At 41.0% G+C, this 23514-nt stretch overlaps 1 protein-coding gene across 1 annotated transcript; it reads right to left on the minus strand.

Moving 5' to 3' along the window:
* Positions 1-7628: 7628 nt before the first annotated feature.
* On the minus strand, positions 7629-16774 carry e2f3 (E2F transcription factor 3). The gene is made up of 6 exons (XM_037693638.1): positions 16744-16774; positions 16312-16531; positions 11349-11480; positions 11061-11175; positions 8050-8159; positions 7629-7680 (listed from the first exon to the last, which is right to left on the minus strand). Exons 1-6 carry the CDS (start codon positions 16772-16774, stop codon positions 7629-7631), a joined length of 660 nt encoding a protein of 219 aa, XP_037549566.1.
* Positions 16775-23514: the final 6740 nt, after the last annotated feature.

The following is a 23514-nucleotide window of genomic DNA, read 5'->3' on the forward strand; positions in this document are numbered from 1 at the left end:
ACTGGGTTCAAGAGTGGTTTAAAGGTGCAACACTGCCACCTATGGCCACGAGGCGACACTGCAGGCAGCCGAAGGATTACATCATCATGTTGAGGCTCATGAGGTGTTTTTCTAAGATGCTGAGACTCAGACAAAGACGGGAGGGGACAGAGAACGTGTGAATCCAGAAAAAGTTTCAAAGACACACTTGAAGGTTAAATACAAAACAACAGAGCACTGCTTCTACAAATCTAATTATTTCCAATCAATAAAAAAAATACACATTTGAACAAAGAAAAGAAACATTGTCATGGTTTCAATAAGCTTTAAACAAAGACTGTGCGACCCGTTAACATTTATAGAATGTGTCGGGGAAGACTCTCAGCTACTACCACATCAGATCTTACCTCTGTATTTGTAAAATATAATGACTTACAGCCATTTTGGGATTTGTTAAGGCCATGTTACATCAGGTTGGCTCCAAAAGCCAATCAGTTGTAGATGCACATCCAATGCTTGTTTTCTGAGAGTTTTATTAAAATGTGTCAAATGGTTCATGAGATATTTTGCTAACAGACGGCCAGGGTTAACTAAAATGGTTAACACCAAAGTTTCAAACAATCTTGCGTGATCAGTGAGTGCTCACACTCTCAGCTGCAACCACACACACACACACACACACACACACATATATATATATATATATATATATATATATATACATATATATATATACTGCGGCCAGTTTCTTAGGATCCACTGTGGGATGGACCTTTTACAAGAGATCCTTCCTGCCTACAACCATCAGTATCTAACATCTCTTAATAAAATGAGGATAACGAGTTACAACAACAAATAATTTCCCTTTGGGATTAATAAAGTATTTTTGAATTGAATTGAATTGTTTTTATTGTAAAAGTGAGTTTTGTGATGGCTAAACTGGTGAGCAGTGGCAGCCATCTTGACTGGTGTCGACTCCAAAGGTTAATCAGCTCATTCATTGATCACTTTCTGAGAATTTAATGAAAATGTGTCCGGTGGTTTGAGATATTTTTTAAGACAAACACACAAATAAGTGATTGGTTGCCTATCGCTGTGAAGAATAATGATTAGTCTAAATTGTCTTTGTCATATTTCAACATATTTAACGTTCTACTTACATTTATTTTTTAACTACTTTTTTTCCTTAGAAACAGTAGTAGCACTTTGTTTCAGTTTGTAAACACGTCATAAAACCAGACTGTTGTGAATTCTGTGGGATCTTACTGCCGCCTACTGTCACCATGTAAACACTGCATGACGACTGCACCAAGTTTCAGAAGAGTGAGTTTAAAGAAAGCAGAAACATTACTGATGAGCAGTAAAGATGAATATAGACTTATCTAATAAACTTGTGAAAGAATTATAACTAATTACCCTACACTATATTTATTATAATCTGGGCAGCTGTGGATGAGTGGTTAGAGCAGTCGTCCTCCAATGGGACAGTTGGGGGTTCGATTCCACCAGCAGTCACATGTTGAAGTGTCCCTGGGCAAGACACTGAACCCCTCACTGCCTGTGATGTGTGTCCCATCAGTGTATGAATGATTTAAAGCACTGGTTAGTCTCAATAGATTCAGATCTTCTTTGTAGAGATGGGAGTGTTGTATGAATGTGTGTGTGGAGTAAACGAGGCACAGATCGTGTTGTAAAGAGCTTTGAGTACCTTGGAAATATAGAAAGACACTATTTAAGTACAGACCATTTACCATCCATATGGACATGGGGCGGCACGGTGGCTCAGTTGGAGGAGCTGTTGCCTCTCAGCGAGAAGGTCACCGTATCAAATCCCTGCCAGGGGCCTTTCTGGGTGGAGTTTGCATGTTCTATCTCTGCATGTGTGGGTTTTCTCCAAGTGCTCCAGTTTCCTCCCACAGCCCCAAAACATGCATGTTAGACAGAGTGGTTCCTAGAGTTTCCAAAAGCAGAATGGGAGGCAGAGCTTTCAGTTAACAGGCTCCTCTCTTGTGGAACCAACTTCCAGTTTTTGTCCATGAGACTGACGCATTGTCTACTTTTAAGATTAGTCTTAATTCTTTCCTTTTTGATAAATCCTATAGTTAGATTCGGCTTGGGTTTCCTGAGCTATCCCTTAGTTATGCTCAGGGCTAAATCTGAGCCGGATCTTGCCAGAGCAGGACCCGGGAATGTTCTTATTTTGACAGGGTGCGTTCCAGTAACTGTTTTCTTGGATCCAGTAACTCTCAGGCCTAATAATAATAATAAATTTATGAACGAATTTGACTGCCTTGAATGAATAAAACCTATATTGGATATGTAAACTGAAAATTCTTACATAAACACTCATTTTAAACATAAGCTTCCTAATATCACATCAGAGCTATCGCTTCACATTTCTGCTTCTGCTCTTAAAAAAATCTCTGACCCTAAAAATTCAAAGTCATGGGCAACTTGATTAAAAAAAAAAAACAGAAATATAAAGTTTGGCACTACGCATAAGTTCCTACGTTTTTGTGAACAATGTGATGTGTGAATCACTGCAGGAGTTATCTGAACGGCACAAAAAGAGACGAGACAATGATCTCGACTCATAAAGCTCTTTGTCGTGCAGTCAGAGTATTTGAAGCGATCTCGAAGCGACCGGGACGCTTTTCTGAATTGAGCAAGAGCAGGATTGAAAGCAACTCTTTTGTAAGCCTGTGACAAAGTGCTAAATATTAGGTTGTTTCTGCTAAGTGTGGACAAAAACTTAGAGCAGCGCTGATTGTCCCACAGTGCAGAGCAGGGAGGAGGATGAGGAGGCGCACCTGACCACGGTGTGGGATATACTAAACAATAGGGGCGCACCGATAAATCGGCCCAGATTTCCTTAATTTGGGGAAATCGGATGATACTTGCATGAGAAACCAATTATACTGATTTTTTGTAGTTTTAACAACAATTGTCTGAACTTCATTTATATTTCAGAGCACTACCTCATGGCCAGTTGAAACAAGTTTGTATTATTTCTAGGATATTGTTCAAGGGTATGTTTTTCAACAAAATAATATTGGAAAATTGAAGGTGCATTGTGACCTTATAACACCTGACAGTGTCGCTTATAAAACAAAATCGTATCGGCAGGTCAGACTTTTTAAGAAATCAGTGATCGGCCAGAAAGCTGCAATCGGTGCACCCCTACTAAACAACTAGTAAGGTAAGAAATGATCCTGCACTTAATACACTTATAAATCACACATAAACTGTTTAAAAGTAAATTATAAATATGAAATGGCTTCAGTGGTGATTTTAGCCTCTTTTTTGGGGGGTGCTCAAGCACCCCTAAATTTTAACTCAATCCCTCTGAAAAATAAAGAAACCATCATTAGGATTTTGTAAGAAAACAGTTTTCAAACCTTAGATTCACCAAAATATTGAATAACTATGGAATAAATATTGAATAAATGACGACAGTCTTAAACGGGCCAGTAAATGCTTTTCTTTTTTTTACGAGTTGTGCCACCTGTCAATCAATCCAACAGGCACCTCAGCAACTGGCCAATCAGTGACCTCAATTTGTTCAGAAGTGAACGCCCCTTACCTGCAGAGCTGCAGTGGTTTTGCATTACGAGCGCGTTGCAGTCATTTCAATGAGTCCACATCTTTTGTTTCATGTACTGTAATGCACCTTTGTAAAATACACCAGAATGCAGAAAATGGCATCTACTTTATTCAAGATTCTCTGGGTGAGACACCCCCCACTTGTGATCCGGCATCTTTTGGTTTACAAATTAAGCCCTGGTCATGCTGCTATACGCTTAGACTACAGGAGGACAAACTGACCTCATTTCATTAAATGAAGTTACAAATGAATCATTTAGAAATGTAATAATTTCTATCTTGACACGCGTTTTTTTATTTTTGCTCCTAGTAAGAATCTGCTCGCCTCCATTCTGTGTCCGTTTCTCCTTCCTGTTCTCTCAAGTCCAGCCGGTTGAAGCGGATGGCCGCTTGTACTGATTTTGGTTCTTCTGGAGGTTTCTTCCTGTTAAAAGGGAGTTTTTCCTTTCCACTGTTGCCTTAGTGCTTGCTCAGGATGGGAGACTGTGACGAAGTGAAGATTCAACACAATCTGCTGGTGTCCGTCCTTCGTTAACTTTTACTAATTGGCATTTATAATGTAATGTATGTGGATCTGTAAAATGCCTTGAGACAACTTATACGGTGACTTGGCGCTATATAAATAAACTGAACTGGTAACTCTACATTGTCCCTAGGTGAGAGAGTGAATGGTTGTTTGTCTCATTTGTCTCTATGTGTCCCTGTGAAGGACTGGAGCCCTGACTGCAGGGTGTCTCCCACCTCTTGCAAAGCCATGGCTGAATACGGGCACCAGTGACCCCCGCAACCCGATGGATGGATATATTTATATATGTCAAAATTTCATATAAACAGCATATCGAATTATAAAGAACGAACGTGCTTAACTCTTCTGCACAACTAGACTTAGCCAGTTGAAACACAAAAGGACAACTGCCCCCTAGTGGCTGGCTGCAGTAAAAAAATAGGCCCCGCCCCTCCATGTAAACAAACAGAACATTCTTCTGACTATAATATTTTAAAAAAAAACAGCCTCAGACCATTTTTTGGATGATTTTTGTTCACTCACATAGCTTATATCTTGCTGGTGTACGTTCAAAAACACATTTGGCTTCAATATTTAAGGCTTACAAGTGTCATGTTACCCTATCACTGGTAATGTGTCAGCTCAACTGGTTAGCAAGTTGGGTATGTGTATTTTTAGCATCTAGAGTAGTGTGGTTGAGGCCGCAGGTTTTATTGTTGTTGTTTGTGTCATTCATACAGAAAAGTGATGGACAGTCAGTTGAGTATTACGCAATCAAGAGTTCACCTGATGGTGTAAAAGTACACACACTGGTTCTTATACGCTCCTTAGTGGGATTAAGTCTTTAAAGAGTAATCTTTGCAGAGTCCTCTTTTATTCTGTTAAATGGTTTAGTATGAAAGCACCTCATGGTTTTACAATATGGACACAAAGACAATCCCCTTCCAGTCAGACACACAAACCAAGTCCCACGGTTGCACACAAAAACCTAGCATCATGGATTCAGCAGAATAACAGCAATATTACACCTCACTCACCAACTCAGCTCTGTGACTACCCCTCTGAGAGGACTCTGCCTCCATTAGTTACGCAAATGTGGGGTGTCGTCGTCTCAGGTCGAACGTCAAACTCTTGTAGGAAAGAGACATGAGTAAACACTTAAATCAGGTTTCATCTCCCTTTATTTGACTTTTGATACAGAATTTCATTTTCACCAGAACTGATTGGCTGAGCAAAAGGACATTCAATGCTCGGGGTTCATAAGGTGCAAAAGGCACAAATTGAGTGGGTTTCATTTCATTAAAAAAAAAAAAAAAAAAAGATAAAAACTTTACCATTTTAACAGTTGTTACACACTGTGTTTGGCTGCAAACATAACAGTCTAGCAGCTTGGATCAAGCATTGTCTCAGCCTGCTTTTCACAACAACAACAAAAACAGTGAGAAAAAAAAAAAGCTGTCAATCAGTAAAAACAGCTGAGATCCAGTAGCAGTGATCAGATCTCCAGACTGCATGTCAGGAAGCTCAACCACCAATCACTGAGCATTCCTTTCCACTTGCTCATACTTCCACGTCAATATTGAGCTTGGGCTTGTATTGTCAGCTCGATAAATCAAACTGTATTACCAGTGTTTCAGTTCCATCAAGTCTCAGTACGCCACCACTAACAAGCAACGATTACAGGAGCCTGGAACCAGTCCATCTAAACAAGAAGGTCTTATCTGTTATTACTAACCCCAGATGTGCTTTTTCCAAAATGACGAGCCTGTCAACTGAGAGAAAGCCAGCTCGCTCTGAGCTGCACAGGTATTGAGCTGTCACACCTAAAATGGTTCTGCTATTTGGGACCGCTCCTTAAATGTGAGGCAAAAACACTTGTTTCGTGTGTGACAGCGCATCAAAAAGATGCTTTCAGTGGTTCAATATGTCAACTGAAGACAACGGCATTCCTTTTTTACAGCTACCAGAGGGCACACAGTTTATGTTAATACATGGAGACCACACCAGAGACATTATATATACCTCATTGCTATGCTGGTACAGTATCATACTTTTGGAAATGCAATCAAAAGCATAAGAATTAACTTTTATTAAGAAAAGCTGCATTTCGAGTAAAAGCTACTACTGCCCTGAGAAAACTGGGATGTAAACAGGTTTTAGGAGGCCGACCGACGAGATCTGATGCAGCAATGAAATCCACAAATTCAAAACATTAATTGTCAGTGGCTGTTTGTCATGTTTAACAACAACAACAACAAAAAAGCTAAATTTTGGTACTATTTAATGGTATTCTTGAGTACCACTTCAGACCTAAACTGAGTTCAAATGAAGATGATGCAAGTTTGGATTCTGGTGCTCAGCCATTACTAAAATCAGCATTTGGATAAAAAAAAAAAAGGTGGATGTGTTCCTAGTTAGCAACACAAAACATGAAACGTATTTACATCATCGGTGTAAGCAGAGAAACATATATCTAGAAAGAAGATGCAGCACAACTTTGAATAAGCACATAAAGCGTTTCCACCTTTTTACGTCCAATGCTGAACCTGTTGCACTTTAAAGGGATCAGACATTTTAATGTGGGCTTCTATGAAACGGTTATGAACAAATAACATCTTACCTGCTGTAAATAGCTCTTTGAATGGTCTGAGTTTAAAGAAGGAGATCCAGTCTGACGGAATGACGGTTAGTCCAAGTGGGGCCAAAACCAAAGTAGATGTATTAGTATTTAGCTAGATAGATCATTAAAAAAAGTCACATCGCAGTCCAATTGAACTGATGAGATATGAATCAACCTCTTTAAGATTTCAATGTAATTTAGCTGCGTACCGTATTTTCCGGCGTATAAGTCACAGTATTTTGCATAGATTTGTCAGTCCTGCGACTTACCGGTATATGCTGAAACGACTTATACATGATTTTTTTTTTTCCATATTCATAATGCAATTTTTGACTGACACTTTAAATTTCTAAGAACTGCAACAGCGAGTCCTCCCGTGAGTGCTCGCTTCACTCAGCTGGTGCAGGTGGAAGAACACTGGAGAGCAAGCGGCTCTGGCCGCGATGGATGGATGGATGGTGCCACACCGCCCAGGCGAAATTAAGCTATTTTGACCATCAAGTAAACGCATAATAAACGGGTCAGCAGTGACACATAATAAATGCAACTTACACCGAAGCAATATGGTATTTTCCTCTTCATGATGCTTTTTTTGACTGATGCGACTTATACGTCAGAAAATACGGTAAATGACCAATATCTCTCTTTAAACTGCAGCAAATTGTAAACACCCGTTTCATACTACTATGGTCACACTGCCGAGACACGCAAAACAGGCTCAAACAGAAGTGAGCTCGTAAGACCTGTCATTTGAAATGACGAAAACAAACACGACATGGCACCTCTAATCCATCTCCAGTTGGATATGCGGCTGACACTCTTCTCCACATAGCTTCGAGCTGGCAAATCCCAGTGAGTTAAATACAAAGGCATGTTTCCAGTCCAGTCAAGTTGTTTGTTCAGGTAAGCAGCATGTCCGAGTCAGGCGCAGAACAGGTCTGTGACACCTGCCAGGCTGAAGACGTAATCCTTCCTGTAGAGGGACAAGGCCAGAGGAGAAGGGACAGAATCACTGAAGTTGCAGGGAATGTGGAGGCAAATTGGGTGACAGGGCACAGCAGTGGCTGTGAAAATCCCTTCAATTCACAACTACCATTGGCAACGTCTAGAAAGATAACCAAGATGTTGTTGAAAAAATGGGAAAACAAATGCCACAGAAGTTTAAAAGACAGGCAGCAATCTTAATGCGGTCAAGGAGGGGGTTGAAGATACGTTCTACTATGTGGTGTGTGTGACATACATTGTAGCATTGCAAGGACAAAACTCACCTCTAGATGACTCCTGGTGGCAAGGCGTGGAAGGTAAATGGAAGGAATCGTTCCCATGTGTTGTTGAATTTAACGTTCCGTCATCAACACCATTGGCAGCTGTGTTGTCTGAGGATTCCATCGACTCTGAGAGGACGAACACTTCGATGGGTCCGTTGATGCTTCTGATGTGGACCCGGAGGCTCTGAGCAGCAGGACAGCAAGCAGACTGATTATGAAGGGTCAAAAAGTAAACACTTCAAGACAATTTGGGGTGGAAGATGCACAGCAAGTATTAGCCTTGTCTGTTTTATTACCTTGCAACCTGGAATTCAAGAGAAACTTTGGGTGGGGTATTTTAATTTACACAATACTCCAACCACTTCAGGATGTAAATTTATTTTATTGTGAAAGAAAAAATAACTTTGCATGCAAATTATTTAAACCCCCCCCCACCCACCCATCACTTTGTAGAACCACTTTTGGCATCAATTACAGCATCGTCTTCAGGTTTGACTCCATGAGCTTTGCACATTTAGTCTCTGGAAGTTTCATCCATTCCTCATGAAAAAAGTTGCTCCAGCGCCTCTTAAGTTAGATGGACACTGCTCATGTACTTTAAATCACAAAAGTTTCTAAGATGGATTGACATCTGGGCTTAGACTGGGTCTTTCAGTGTTTCTCCCCAACCAGCTGGAGTGTTGCTTCAGCGGTGTGGTTAGAGCCATCAACCTGCTGGAAGGTGCCATCCCAGTCCTGGTCTGAGATCTCTAGAAGAGCCACACAGGCTTCCCACAAGAATCTATATGGTGCTCCATCCATCGTTCCTTAAATTACAACCAGCTTATTAAAACACCACATCATGATGCTGCTGTCACCCTGCTTTACTGTGGGGATGATGTTCTCAGCATGACGACAAGTATTTGGTTTGCACCAGACTTTGTTGTCCTTCATAGCCAAAATGTTCAGTTTTAGTTTCTTATGACAACAGAGTACTTTTTACCTTTTTGTTCGGGAAGTCTCCAATGCCTTTTAGTCATTTCTAAATGGTCCAATCTACACATTCCTTAAGCACTGTCTTTATCCTCTTCCATGAAGACCAGTCTTATCATGGTTTAATGGTACTATGTCCAGGGTTTGGAATATTTTTTATAACCCAACCCTGATCTGCAGAGCACTTATTCACAACTTTGTCTCTGACCTATAGAGTTATTTGATCTTCATGCTGTCCTTTGATTGTTCGTACTTCCTCCCACTTAGGTGTTGCACTGATGTTCGTTTGGGGGCTGTCACAACAGGAATGTATATACGGTAATAAAAATAATAATAATAAAAAAAAAAAAACTTCTAGCTCTCCCTTCTCTTCCACTTGGGTGATTCCACTTCACTTCAAACTTGGGTCCTGTACCAGAAGCCTGGGAGCTTGAGGGTTCTGTGCAGGATCTTAGCTGTTCCTAGGACTGTGCTCTTCTGGACAGAGATCTCTGAGGTTGTTCCTGGGATTTATTGCAACCACTCTTCCAGTTTGGGGGTCACAGCAATGAGTGCTCCGACGACTACTGATGTCTTGACTCTCCACAACTTCTGTATTTTCTCTTTCAGCTCTTGGTATTTCTTGAGCTTCTTGTGCTCCTTCTTCATGTTACAGTCACTTGGGATTGAACATCTATAACCACTGCCTTCTTCTCTAGCTTATCAACCACCACAACGTCTGGTTGGTTAGCCATTACTTGTCAATCTGTTTACATTTGTGTTTGGGTGTGCGCGCACACACACATTTTTATATTTGTTACCTTGTAAGGCCCATTTTTCCAACACATACTACGTTGTGAGGATCAGCTACTCCTTATGGGGCCCAGGTTTTGGGCCCCATAAGGAGTTCCGTTGGTGAGTTAGAGGTTAGGTTAGAGATAAAGGTGTGAATTGAAGATGGGTTAGGTTTAGGGTTAAGTATGTACTGGTAATGGTTATGTTTAGGGTTAGGTATGTACTGGTATGCTGGTGAAGATTCTCAGTCATCCAGGACATGATAAATTCAAAAAATGTTCAATACAAAAACAACTGGACTTTATTTGTAACAGAAGAGGTATGTACTGGTAATAGTTAGGTTTAGGATTAGGTATGTACTAGTAATGGTTAGGTTTAGGATTAGGTATGTACTGGTAATAGTTAGGTTTAGGATTAGGTATGTACTGGTAATGGTTAGGTTTAGGGTTAGGTATGTACTGGTAATGGTTAGGTTTAGGGTTAGGTATGTTTTTTTGTTTTTTTGTTTTTCATTTACCCTTTATTTATACAGGTAGTCTCATTGAGTCACGAGAACTCATTTTCAAGAGAGACCTGTTTAGGGAGCAGATGGGGGTAAAGGGCCTTGCTCATGGGCCCAGAGTGGGGCCAATGAGGGTGGGGGCAGGTGTGGGTGCTTCACCTACCCCACCCACATTTTTGATGTTGTCGGTGCCGGGGCTTGAACCGGCGATCTTCCGATCACAGGCCCACCTTCTCTAACCTCTGCGCCACCACTCCCCACATGTACTTGTAATGGTTATGTTTAGGGTTTGGTATGTACTGGTAATGGTTAGGTTTAGGGTCAGGAATAGGCTACAGAAATTAATGAAAAATTAATGGAAGTCAATGCAAGTTCCTATAAACATCCATCCGTCCATTATCTTTACTTGCTTCTTCCTTTTTGGGTCACGGGGGTCACTGGTCCCCATATCCAGCAGTCACTGTGTGAGAGGCGGGGGACACCTGGACAGATCTCCAGTCCATCACAAGGACACATAGAGACAAACAACCATTCATTCTCTCACTCACACCTAGGGAAAATTTAGAGTTACCAATCAGCTTAACATGCATGTTTTTTGGTCTGTGGGAGGAAACCGGAGCACCCAGACAAAACACACGCATGCACGGAGAGAACATGCAAACTCCACCCAGAAAGGCTCATGGACTGGGATTTGAACCAGAATAATCTGCTCGCCGAGAGGCAGCAGCTCTACCAACTGTGCCACCGTGCTATCGGGTGAACGGCAAATGCAAAAATAGGAGAATGCTTGTGAAACCCATAGTAACAATAAAATAGAGTAAATCTCCATCTTTGTACCTCATCCGGATGCGGCACCTGAACGTTTGTCTCTGCAGGAGCTTTGATGACAATCACGGTCTGGTCTCTCAAACTCTGAATGCTTCTGACATCTGTGTGTGTCAGATAGGCATATGTGATCCATGGGGTTAGGAAAAAAACAGTCATCCTGGACATAACTTTGCAGATTTTGTTACAATTAAGAACAAATACAGTTGTTTCTTGTTAGCAGAAAATAACTTTTAAAGGTCTGTCTTGTCTGACACCAATGAAGAACTCAGGAAAGCTAAACATACAAATAAAGGATATTTGTGAATGTGACGTTCCTCACACAACTTTCTTATCTGTTGTGTACAACTTTGGATCAGCTCATCCAGCTTCATCTCCTCCTCCGCCAGAGCCATCAACTGTTTATTTGTGTTGTCAATCAAACTCCTGCCCCTGTGCACAGATTTCAGAGTACAAGAAAGTTAATGGCCACACATTTCCTGCATAAAAACAACATCAAACAATCAAATAATAAGTGGGTCAAAACAATTAAACATGATCAACTTGATGTTTAATTTATTAGCTCTGGAGCTAACGCCATATATATGAACTCTGGATCAAATTCTATTAGCTCTGGAGCTAAACGCTATACTGTATATATTGACACTGGAGCTAATGATAAGTATATTAACTCTGGAGCTAACACTATATATATATATATATATATAAAAGAAAATATAAACTCTGGATCGAATACTTTTAGCTATGGAGCTAATATAATACCAGTAATATAATATCTATTAATCCTGGAGCCAATGAATTATATATTAGCTCCGGAGCTAACGTCTTACATATATTAGCTCCATGCTCTGGTTCAAAATAAAAGTGCTTAACATCAGATAATTTCCACAACAGCCATTCAAGCTGAAGCTTGCACTGGAACAATCAGTCTATGTCATTTACCCAAAATGCATTGTAGTATAAATAAAATGGTGACATCTGTATGATTTTTTTAAAAAATTTTATTATAAATAAACAGTCTACTGTAATTTTACAGTCCGGTTTAATAGATCAATTAATTGTTTATCAAATAAAGTCTGTTGTTCCAAATAGTCCAAGTTCTCTTTAAGTAACAAGATTTGCACACCTGGGAGATTTTCTGTCATTCTAAGCAAATCCTCGCTCAAAAGCTCAGTTAGGTAAGATGTGGCTTGTTGGCAGGCCCATTTTTAAGTGTTTATGAAGATGGTACAGTACAAATCATGGTTGTACCATGGCAGTACGTGGAGACAATTTCCTGGACAATCCTCAAACTGCAGTAAACATCATATGACCGCAGTGCAGTCATGTGACCATGGCCTGACACCACCCATTCTATCTGGGCCACTCGAACATTCACCGAGTTGTCCCTAAACCACTCTTACGTTATCTTCTCTGTGTGTTTTGGGTCATTTTCATTTTGGAAGGTGATCATTAAGTCCAGTCTGGGGTGCTGAACAATGTGGAAATTTTTTATTCCAAAGATATTTCTGTACTTTGCTTCATTCAGATTTCCTAATCTTCTTCTTACAGCTTTCAGGGACTGCCACAGCAAGTCGTCCTCCTCCATCCTCTGTCCTCACTCCAACAACCTCCATGTCCTCTCTAACTGCATCCATATGCAGTGTCTCCTCTTTGTCTTCTTTCTCCTGTTTTTTTTTTTTGTTGTCAATGTCTCTGTCTCCAGACCATACAACATAGCTGGTCTCACTACTCTTGTAAACCTTTCCTTTGACCTTTGCTGACACCCATGTCAAAAATAACTCCTAAAATGTTTCTCCATCTTGCCTGGACTTTCTTCTTCACTTCTTTAAAACACTCCCTGTTTTCCTGGTCAGTCAACCCCAAGTACTTGAAATCCTGCACTTTTGTGACCTTAGCCTCAGTTTCACCTGCCTCCTCTGATTTACACACACACTCTCTTGCCATGGCTGACTTTCATTCATCTTCTTTCACGTTCACACTTCCAACTTGCCAAAGTTTCTTCCACCTATTCCCTGTTCTCACCATAAATCACATTATCTGCAAACATCATAGTCCACAGGGATTCCTGCCTGACCTCAACTGTTAATTAGTTCATCACCAGAGCAAACAGGAAAGGGCTCAGTCAGAGCCGATCATTGATACAGTCCCACTTCTATCTTGAAGCTATCCCATTCTCAGCTGCTGAAAAACACCCCCACTACATGATGTTGCCACAACCATGCTTCACTGTTGGAATGGTGTTGGAAAGGTGATGAATGGTGCCTGATTACCCATTAACAGAATGCTTAGAACTGAAGGCAAACAGTTTAATCACAAATTTTTATCAGGTCAGAGAATCTTGATCCTCTAAGAGGAATTTAATCAGCTTTCTTGACTCATAGCAGAGACTTACCTTGAGCCACTCTGCTTTAATGTCCAGATCAGTGGAAGCCAGCAGCACTGGTTCCTCTTCAGGAACTTAGTCCTAAATACACACAGGACCTCTAAAACTCAGACAGAGTGATCATCTGTTGTTGATCAACCCTCTCACTAAGGCCCTTCTTCCTCAACTGCTCCGAGTTGCCAGGTGACCAGCTCTTAAATGAGTCCTGGTAGGTAGTGACAAACTTCTTCCATTTGATAATTATGGAAGCCACTGAGCTCATATGAACTTTCTGGGCAGCAGAAATGTTTTTGTAGCCATCCTCAGATCAGTGCCTTGCTTCAGTCCTGTCTCTGAGCTCCACAGGCAGGTTTTTTGGTCTCATGGCTGGTTTTTGCTCTGATTATCAGCAGGGATGCCTTCTGTTAAGTCAAGAGTTTCTTTATTTGTCATTTGCACCACATGTGGTACATGTAGAGTCTCTGATGAGCTTTCTTGATCAGGCAGGTGGTGTTGTTGCCCCAGCTGAGGTTGTCATTCAGGTGCACACCCAAGTACTTGTAGCTGGAGACTACTTCCACTGCAGATCCTCCTATGTTCAGGGAGTGGAGGGGGGGGGGGGGGGATAGGTGTGTTTGTTCTTTCTGAAGCCCACGATCATCTCCTTTGTCTTCTTCACATTGATGTGAAGGCTATTCTCTTTGCACCAGCTCTCCAGGTGTTCCACCTCCTGCCTGTAGCTGGACTCATCATTGTTTGTGATGCATCCCACCACCGCTGTATCATCTGCAAACTTTACAATGTGACAGCCTGGATGGGTAGCTGCACAATCATACGTGAGTAGAGTGAACAGGAGAGGGCTCAGCACACATCCCTGAGGGGAGCCAGTGCTGAGGGTTATGGTGGAGGAGGAGAAGTTGTGGATTCTCACAGACTGAGGTCTGTTTGTTAAGAAGTCTAGGACCCAGTTGCAAATGGAGGGGCTTAGTCCTAGTGCGAGTAGTTTTTCCATCAGGGTTTGGGGGATCATGGTGTCGAAGGCAGACGTGAAGTCCACAAAAAGCACACGGACATAAGAGTTTTTCTGCTCCAGGTGGGTGAGAGCAGTGTGGATAACAGAGGAGATGGCGTCCTCTGTTGATCCGTTCTTGCGGTATGCATACTGGTGAGGGTCCTCGTTGATGTTTGTTTGATGTGGGTCATGACTAGTTTTTCGAAGCATTTAGCGACTATCGGGGTGAGGGCCACTGGCCAGTAGTCATTCATGAGCTCTTTGGAACTGGGATGATGGTGGCGGACTTCAGGCAGGTGGGAACTGTTGCCAGGGTAAGCGAGGAGTTAAAAGATGCCGGCCAGCACCTCACAGAGCTGATTGGCACATTCTTTCAACACCTTCCCGGGGATGTTGCTTGGGCCGGTTGCTTTGTGAAGGTTCATCTTCCTGTACTCCTTACTTCGGCTGAGGTCACACTGAGAAGCTCTTCATCCGGTGGTGAGGTGAGTCTAGTGCTGCTGTTATACACTATGTCCCTCCACATGCTCCGTGGGTCTTGTGAGGTGAATTGACCCTGGATCCTCTGTGCATATGTGGTCTTGGCCCTCTTAATTCCAATAGTTTACCAATAATTTAGAGACGTGTTGCTTCCCAAATCATGCCTAATCTGTTTAATTTAACATAGGTGAACTTGAATCAAGTTGTAGAAACATCTTGGCAGTGATAAAGATAAATGAGAGGAAACTAAGATGAATTTTTAGCATTTTTGTTAAAAGTTGATACTTATGGAAATGTTACAATTTCTTCAAAATTAAAGTACTTGGAAAACCTTAAAAACACCCCATTGGAATTCTTGCATTTTAACAGCCTGTCTACAACAGATTACAGTCTCAAATCAAATTACCCTACAGCTGTTTGGTGGACAGATGTGGGTTGCTACAATACTCATTCACAAGACACCTCAGTCCGGGACTGAGACCTGTTCTGGTCATCTCGGTCCATCCAGAAGACACACCAAGGCAACGAGAGGGTCTGAAACAGCCTACCTCTGCTGTTCCTCTGTGCTTCCAAGTGAGGTATCGGTGCCGAGCTGGCCAACGTGTGAAAAAAACAAAAACTGTAGAGCTGCAGCTCTCTGTAATTTGATCAATTGATTACATTAGGGCAGGGTGTCAAACTCACTTACAAAACAGGGCCAAAATTAAAACTTTTTCAAACTAAGGGCTGGTTTCAGAATCTACATTAACTCAAATCAGATACCCAACATATTTTCTTGGTTGCAGCTTCCTCAACAAGAGTTTGATTGATCTCATTTGATGTTCTCTGTTGCACTTTTTACATCATAATCAAAGATATTTGGAAAAAAAATAAAAGTATTTTACATTTAAAATAACATCTTGGGGGCCAGATAAGATGTCAATGAGGGCCACATTTGGCCCCCGGGCCTTGAGTTTGACACATATGCATTAAGGGATTAAACATTAGATTTATCACAGGGGAATACTGATGATGACAGACAGCAAATTTGTAATTAGTTTAAAGTAGTTAACCACAAAGAGGACCGTTAAGTGAGATAATTCAACAAGTGTATTAAATGACACGAGGGAGACATTTGACGCACATTTAATTCCCTGCAACCACTTCAGCCCAGTTGAGTTCTGCTCCACGCGATCATTTCACAGAACTATTTTATGAACGAGCCTACTATCTCAGCATCCAGTAAAAGACTGCAGCGAATGTAAAGTGGGCCATTTGGAACCTGCGATTGTGAACTCATAGCATTTTCATTCTTTCACATTAAAATAAATTGTATAGTTTGGAAATTGTGTGACCACAAACATATTTGTACACAAACAAACAATTGAATTTGTGTCAGAGTACCCAATCCATTATCTTATACTTACAGCCACTGTATATGACTTTTGGACGTCTTTTTGATGAGTCTGATCCCTTCCAAGACATTGGTGATGTCATATATGCGTCTCCTTGACAGATTGAGCTCCTGGGAGACTAGCTTTAGGTCCAACACCCCATCAACTGAGAGACTCAGCTTCTCTGCGAACCTCCGTGTGAGAAAAAACAGTGAGGTATCGCTGCGTGGCAACGCACACGGTGGGTTAGGTGCTGTGGGGTTAGGAGAAAAACAAACAGGTACAGATTGAACATTTCCATTTCTCCAAGGACAAGGACCAGTGGAATGTTGTGTTGGAGAGAGGCATACAGAAATGTCAAGTAAATTATTAAAACAAGTCTCTCTGTAAAACAAAAACTAATCATCATTAAATATACTTTGTTTTCAGTTGAGAGATAAAACTTAATACAGGACAAAGTCTTACCATTACATTCTGGAGAAGTGTGGAAAGACATGTCCTCCTCCTTGATTTTGACCGTCTCAGCCTCAATCTTTATGATCCCATCTTTACTCTCCTGTGAATCATCATGTTCCACCTTCAGCATTTTGTTTGTCCTACAGGAACAAATCCACAACAAATCAGAAAGCAGCATGTGTAGAAAGTTTGGCATTTAAACAAGACAAAACAGACTTTTGTTGAGGTACTGTAAGGGTAATTATTACTTGATCTCTTCCTGATTTTGGAAAACTTAAGAAATGAACAGTCTCTAAATTATAATAGTTTTATTTTAATAAAGAAAGACAGAATATCAACTAAAGAACTAGAGACAAAAGCTGTTATATAAATGTACAAACAGTCACTGAATGAAAAATGTTGAAGATGCCCTGAACCCAGCTAGAACTCTGGCACAGTCAGACTAGTTATGTGTCCTGTCCATGTGACACACAGATCAGTCAATCAATCAATCAATCAATCAATACGGACACTTTTTTCTTCTTCTTCTTCTTTCAGCAGATCACTTCTTCAGGGGTCACACAGCGAACTAACTCGCACAAAGACTAGGCAAATGTTTTTACGCCGGATGACCCGTCCTGATGCAACCACAGACCACTGAGCTACCACAGCCTCTGTGTGGAGCAGAGAGTTGCATCTAGGGCGGCCGGGGGAGCAGATGGTGGGGGTTAAGGACCCAGAGTGGGACAAATGAGGGTGGAGGCAGGTGTGGGTGCTGCTTCACCTTTCCCACCCATATTTTGATGTTGTTGCTCCAGGGGGTCGAACCGGTGACCACAGGTCCACCTTCTCGAACTTCTGCGCCACGGACGCTGGCAGAACTGAACAGAGTGACTATCAGAGTCACCCTCCAGCTCCAGCTCCACCCATGTCGCACAAAACCACGGTTATGAGCCGAACGCTGACAGAACAGACAACGTCAAAAGCACCGGCTTTTAACTCAAACTGGAAGTGCTACTGCTAGCTGCCATTGCTACGGTTTATACTCACAAACAGTAACGCATGTACCTGACCGTGCATTGTGAAAGTGATGACAATGGGCCTGTCACAATAACAAATTTTACTGGGCAATTAATTGTCTCGGAAATTATTGCAACAATTGATAATACTGTTTGAAATTTGACAATAATTATCGATTATTATCAAATTTAAGAAGAAATGTTTGTTAATTTTTGTGTGTAGTATCTTTTTTGACCACTGGATGGCAGTACAAGACTGTTTGAACCGAAGGATGGATAGTGAGGGAGGGAGCAGTGTGTCTCTTTAAGAATAATGGGAGGGAGGCCCCTTGACATGACATGGGCTGTCTCTCCCTCCAGGCTTTCGGTTCTCTCTCAAAATGACAGACGCTCGGTGTGGTTTGAGCTCTTTAGCATAGCATTTGTCACACAAAGCTTTTAATAAAAAAATCAGTAAGCCAGTTCTCAACTTCTTTTTGCAGAATAAAACGACTTTTTACACAAAGACACGGGTTTTAACCGTGAATTTTGGAGCTTTGATAAGACAGACATTTTTTCCAGAGGTCAGCCTGTTAGCTTAGCTCGTAGCTTAGCTGCATTTAACAATCCAAAAACTTGATTTTGGATTGTTAAAACAGATTTTCAAGAGAAAAGAGAAAGGGAGGGGTCAGTGAAGAGCACCAGAGTTGAGCCTTTTGTCATCCAGTGTCTTCAGTAGAAAGAGAGACACATGAAGAAACAATAAAGCTGATAAATGAAAATAAGGTTGATAATAGGGCTGGGTACCTTTCTAAAAAAAAAATCGGTATTGGTACCGGTGTCGGTACCTTCACTTCGGTGTCGGTTCCTGGACGGTTCTTTTTTTGGTACCAATTTTGTAATTACTATTAATTCTAACAAGAATAAAATGACGTTACACATTACAGTACAAATTGTGAGTTTTATTTTTTTAACTTTGGTATTTCTATTCCAAGCAGTTTTCTTACAGAAAAATAAACAAATAATGTCCAGATCAAAAGAACAGTTGCAAACCAGTGACACGTCAGTGTCTAATGTTCACTGCTACACACTGAGGACCTTTTCACTGAACAGTTTTTCTTCAGAAAAATCAACATGTCCGTTTTCTCTGGACACAAACAAGCGGCTCCTGGCTGATGGTGTCTCCAGCAGTAGTAAATGTTCACTCTGAGGGTGTGGATGATGCTTGTTGCACACACAGATACCTGGTTGTCAGTTTGATAGCACTGACATATTGTCCCTCACATCCCACCAGCAGGTCACTGGATTCACTGAGGTTAGGGTTGATACAGACTTCTGCACCTCTGTGTCTCTGCCTGAATCTTCTCTGTGGTTCTCTGGGGTTTAGGGCTCTGATCATCTCCCTAATTGACATTAGAACACAAACATCAACAATAACATGGTTGTGTTATTTTTGATCAAAAAACATTATCTAGGCTGAGAAATAAAAGCTTAACTGGTCAAAAATATCCTTTGCAGCTTAACTTACCTCCACCATGCAGCCTCCACTGTAGAAAAGGCAGCAAACTTTTAACAACAAAGTTTGTGACTGTCCTGTGGCCCTCACCTCACTTTTCTTTTCTCTGTCCTCACATCAGGGTCAGAACCTCCTGTGAGGAGAACATTAACAAACAATGAACATTAGCTGAACTTTTTAACCAGCTGATCCGATGGATGAGCAGTTTTACAAGCTAAGCTTCATCTGTTACTGTCAATCTTTAGTTAGCTTCTGAGTTTAGCTAACTACGTAGATAAAATAAATTTACACACTAATATCTTAACGTTAGCGTTACATGGATTCTAGTTTAATTCACCACGATGTACGTGTTAAGCTGCAGTAACGTTAACAAACGTAAACTCACCAGCTGAAACACAGACACAGCTCCATCCTCGGAGTTCTTTGATGAAGAGGAGTCCGTCCGGTTGTGGAATGTTGATTCAGTCCGTTCATGCTCTCTAACACTCACAGGCTGACTTTAATGCTGAGAGGAGGGGGGGAAGGCTGATGTCCTTCTCTCTTCTTGCAGAAAAACAGGTTACTGCTTGTAAGCAGAAAGTTGCGTGTTGTCAAAGCCGTTCGACAACACACGCGCTGCACACATGAACCCCATCTGTGGGCGTAACCAGCACCATAGACATACAAGCTGTATGGCAGCTCTATACAGCTCTGGGTGTAAACATGGGGTCTGTTTGTCATGTGTCTGCCGACCTGCTGAAACCGCGTGACACGTTACAGCCAATACTGAAACTTGACACTGAAAAAAGAGTGACGTTTCAATCCATACACCGACTGACGCAATTCGGTCTGAGATATAAAAGAACCTCGGTTCAGTACTCAGCCCTAGTTGATAATTTTCATTTATCATGCGATTAATTGATTTATTGTTTATAGCGACATGCCTATTTGCAGATATCCATCTTGGAAGTCTGAGGAGGATTCTAAATGCATCCTGCTAGGCTATTTGCAGTTTCTTCATTATAGCTTTACTGTAGTTACACCAGAGGCTGTGTTGCCAGATTGGGCGGTTTACTGCCAATTGGGCGGTTTCCATTCTGATTTTGTTGGGAATTCTGGGAAGATTTTTGTTGGACTGTTGCATTTTGCCACATATTGTTAAACTACCTTGGCTTGTACTGATGCACGTTCATGTTCAAACCGTAAATTTACTGTAACAATATATTGATTGGGCGTATTTTTGCATGATGTGGCAGTTTTTAAACAGATTTTTGGGCTGGAAAATCTCGACTCTTTTTGGCAACACTGACCAGAGGTGAGCCGTATAAAAGGAGGTGCAATAAGTTTGAAATAGGGACACTTTAACCTCATCTGTACACATGATAAATTTACGTGCCAACATATTAGCTTGCATGTACAACTTACAACAATGTCGCTTCACATCATCATCATCACAGAGATCACTCCTCAGAATACGACCTAGATATTTCACATTATTCACCACGTCCAAAACTTGATTTGCTAAATAAAAATAAGGAAAATTCATCTTCTGATCCTCCTTAGTTGTAGCAATCACAACAACAGTTCTTAGGTTTAAACATAATGTCAAATTGGACACCATGTCCAGCACCCTGATTAACTGCTGCAATCCAGCACTGTAGGGAGAAAACAGGACCAGATCGTCTGCGTACATGATGAAATGATTTACAAGACGGTTACCCACCATACACCCAGTCTTACTATCATTTAGTTCAATAGACAAATCATGAAGGTACACGTTAAAAAGGACAGGAGACAAAAGTCCACTTTGTCTAACGCCATTTGATACTGAAAAATAAACTGAATTGAACATTTCAACCTGCTGTGTTTGGAGGAAGTGAAAGGCTGAGTTTGACATGTAGTGCACCATCCCCACAGTAAAGCATGGAGGTGGAAACATTATGCTTTGGGGGTGTTAATCTGTTATTGATACTGCTGAGCGACCTGCTGAGTGAGATATGCAGTTTCTGCAAAGTTCTTGATGAGACTTATGACAAGACAATGCGATAAACAACCAAAGTATTAACTTATATATAACCAAGATGCTTTATTACACGATGCATGACGTGGTGGGTGACGCTGCTGGTGCTAACTGATGCTAACTGTTTAGCTAGTTTCCTCCCCCCTCGTGCTCACCTCAGGCCGGTGACAGCCTCCTTCTCTTCGGTCCGTAAAAAGATTTCACTGCATCGCTTCTGAATTCTCCACCTTCAAGATTTGTAGCGGAGCTCGTAGCAGCTGAAGCAGGAAATGTTTCAGACGATAGTGTAGCTCGTGCTAACAGACACGTACAGCTACCGGAAGTACACAGAGAGCGTCAAGCCAAACACGGTGCGCTTTCAAAATAAAACAATCTAAAAACATAATTAAAAAACTTTCTATTGAGAAAAATACAGAAAACTATTATCATAAAAATTGTGTCTCAAAACATACTTTTCAATGACAATTTAAAAACGTACGAATTAAAGATTAGTGAATTAAATAAATCAATTAACTAATTAAAGATATGCATTGCTGTTTTTCCACTATAAATCTGTTTTAGTGAGAAAAAATGGTGACAAATAGTTAAATGAAACATTTTATTCAGTCATTTGTGTCACACTGAACTACTTATATAGTTGAATAATTTGCCCTTTGCGTGGACAACAAAAATACTGTGCAGTACTGCATTTATTAGCTACATTGACTTTAGTATTAATATTAATGGCGTACAAAAAGGGGCTGCAGAAAGTTCAGGATTTTTAATAAAGTCCTGGATCTACGTCTAAAAAAGCTCCTCCACATACTCAGAATAAAGGATCATATGTAAAATCAGTAACTTCTCTTGGAAAAATCCACAAGTGAATAAATTTTGACTAAATGCAAAGTGAGAAACAATGTGATGTCCTGGGTGTGTGGAGGCTGTGTAAAACAGATCATGCAAAAGAAGCAAAGCAGAACTGTTTGGGACGACGTTTCTTTGAAATAAACTCCATGTTGAGCAAACTTATCTTCAAGTATCATTCTTATAAATTTTAAACATGCCTTTTCGAGCCTTTGGTTTAAAAAAAAAAAACAGCTCTAGATCCCTGTTGTTGTCGACTACAGGCCATTAACTTTTCTTTCTAAGATAATTGAGAAAGTATCATTCATGCTCAATAATCCAGGTAAAACAAATCCAGCAAAGTTAAGTCAGGTCCTTTGGACTGTTTCTTTTTGTTGTATCATTTCGTCTTTTATCCACAAGACTTCTTCAGTCCGAGGAAGCCACAACAAGTCCTATAAGCAGCGCTCGCAGTGGGCCAACCAGTTTGATGCTGGTTTGTGGAGCCCTCGATCTCCCCCGCCGACTCATCTGAGGCAGGCACGGCCAAAATGCAGGTTCAACACATCAATGCGAGTGTGCTACTTATGGGACTGAGTTTGTTGTGGCTCCTCAGACTGATGGAAGTCTTTTGGATGAAAGACGAAACGTTTCAACATAAAGAAAACGCCCAGAGGACCTGACTTAACTTTGGTGGATTGAGAAAGTAGTTGATGGCTTTCTTGAACAAGCAAAGATATTTGAAAGGTTTTACATTTCGCTTTTAAATCACTACACAGCACCAAATCAAGCCTTTTAAAAACATATTTATAGCCACTGACAGGAGATTGTGTTGTCCTCGTGCTTTTACTTTGCTGCCTTTGACATTGTGGACCATCCCATTATTACTTTCTCATTTGGAGGAGGGGGGGGGGGGTATTAGAGGCACAACATGGAGTCAAATATACGAGCAAGCAAACTTTCTGTTATCTGTGGTGGCCTTGCGTCCTCCTCTGCTGCTCTTATGTGGAGTCCCACAGGGTTCCGTTTTAGGATCCCTTCTCTTTTGTTTTTATTTACTACTGCTAAAGCACCAATTTTCCCTTTATGTGGATGATTTAAGAAAAAGGTCTCATTTTCCTCCAAACCACTATTGAAATGTCTCGAAGAATTACACATGGATGCCTCTAAACATCTTGCATTTGAATAAGACTGAGTTTATGTATTTTGGAACAAATACGGACACCCTGCATGTAGATCTGCATTTCTTGGCTCAAGATTTAACCAGTGATCACAAACCTAACAGCAAAAGTAGATTATCTTAAATTTGATAATTAAATTAGGGCAGTGGTTAAAATTAAGCTTTTTTTCAGTTGAGGCAGTTGGCTAAAGTCAAGTCAGTTCTTACTAGACTTTTGAGACAGTAAAGCTTTGAGGGGATGCATGTCTCTGTTGTTCCTCCTAAAATGTGGAGCATCCTCTCTGAG

This window comes from Nematolebias whitei, chromosome 19 (assembly GCF_014905685.2).
Source record: "Nematolebias whitei isolate Nwh7 chromosome 19, NemWhi1, whole genome shotgun sequence".
Classification (NCBI taxonomy): Eukaryota; Metazoa; Chordata; class Actinopteri; order Cyprinodontiformes; family Rivulidae; genus Nematolebias; species Nematolebias whitei.

Bases quoted from the DNA above. Each gene is read 5' to 3' on its own strand.
- e2f3 (XM_037693638.1), bottom strand. From the start codon at position 16,774: ATGTCTTTCCACACTTCTCCAGAATGTAATG. The intron at 11,176-11,348 runs ATATCCTTTATT...CCCATGGATCAC, and splicing joins GAGGAACGTCACATTCACAA to ATATGCCTATCTGACACACA. The intron at 8,160-11,060 runs GTACAAAGATGG...CCTGCTGCTCAG, and splicing joins AGGTGCCGCATCCGGATGAG to AGCCTCCGGGTCCACATCAG.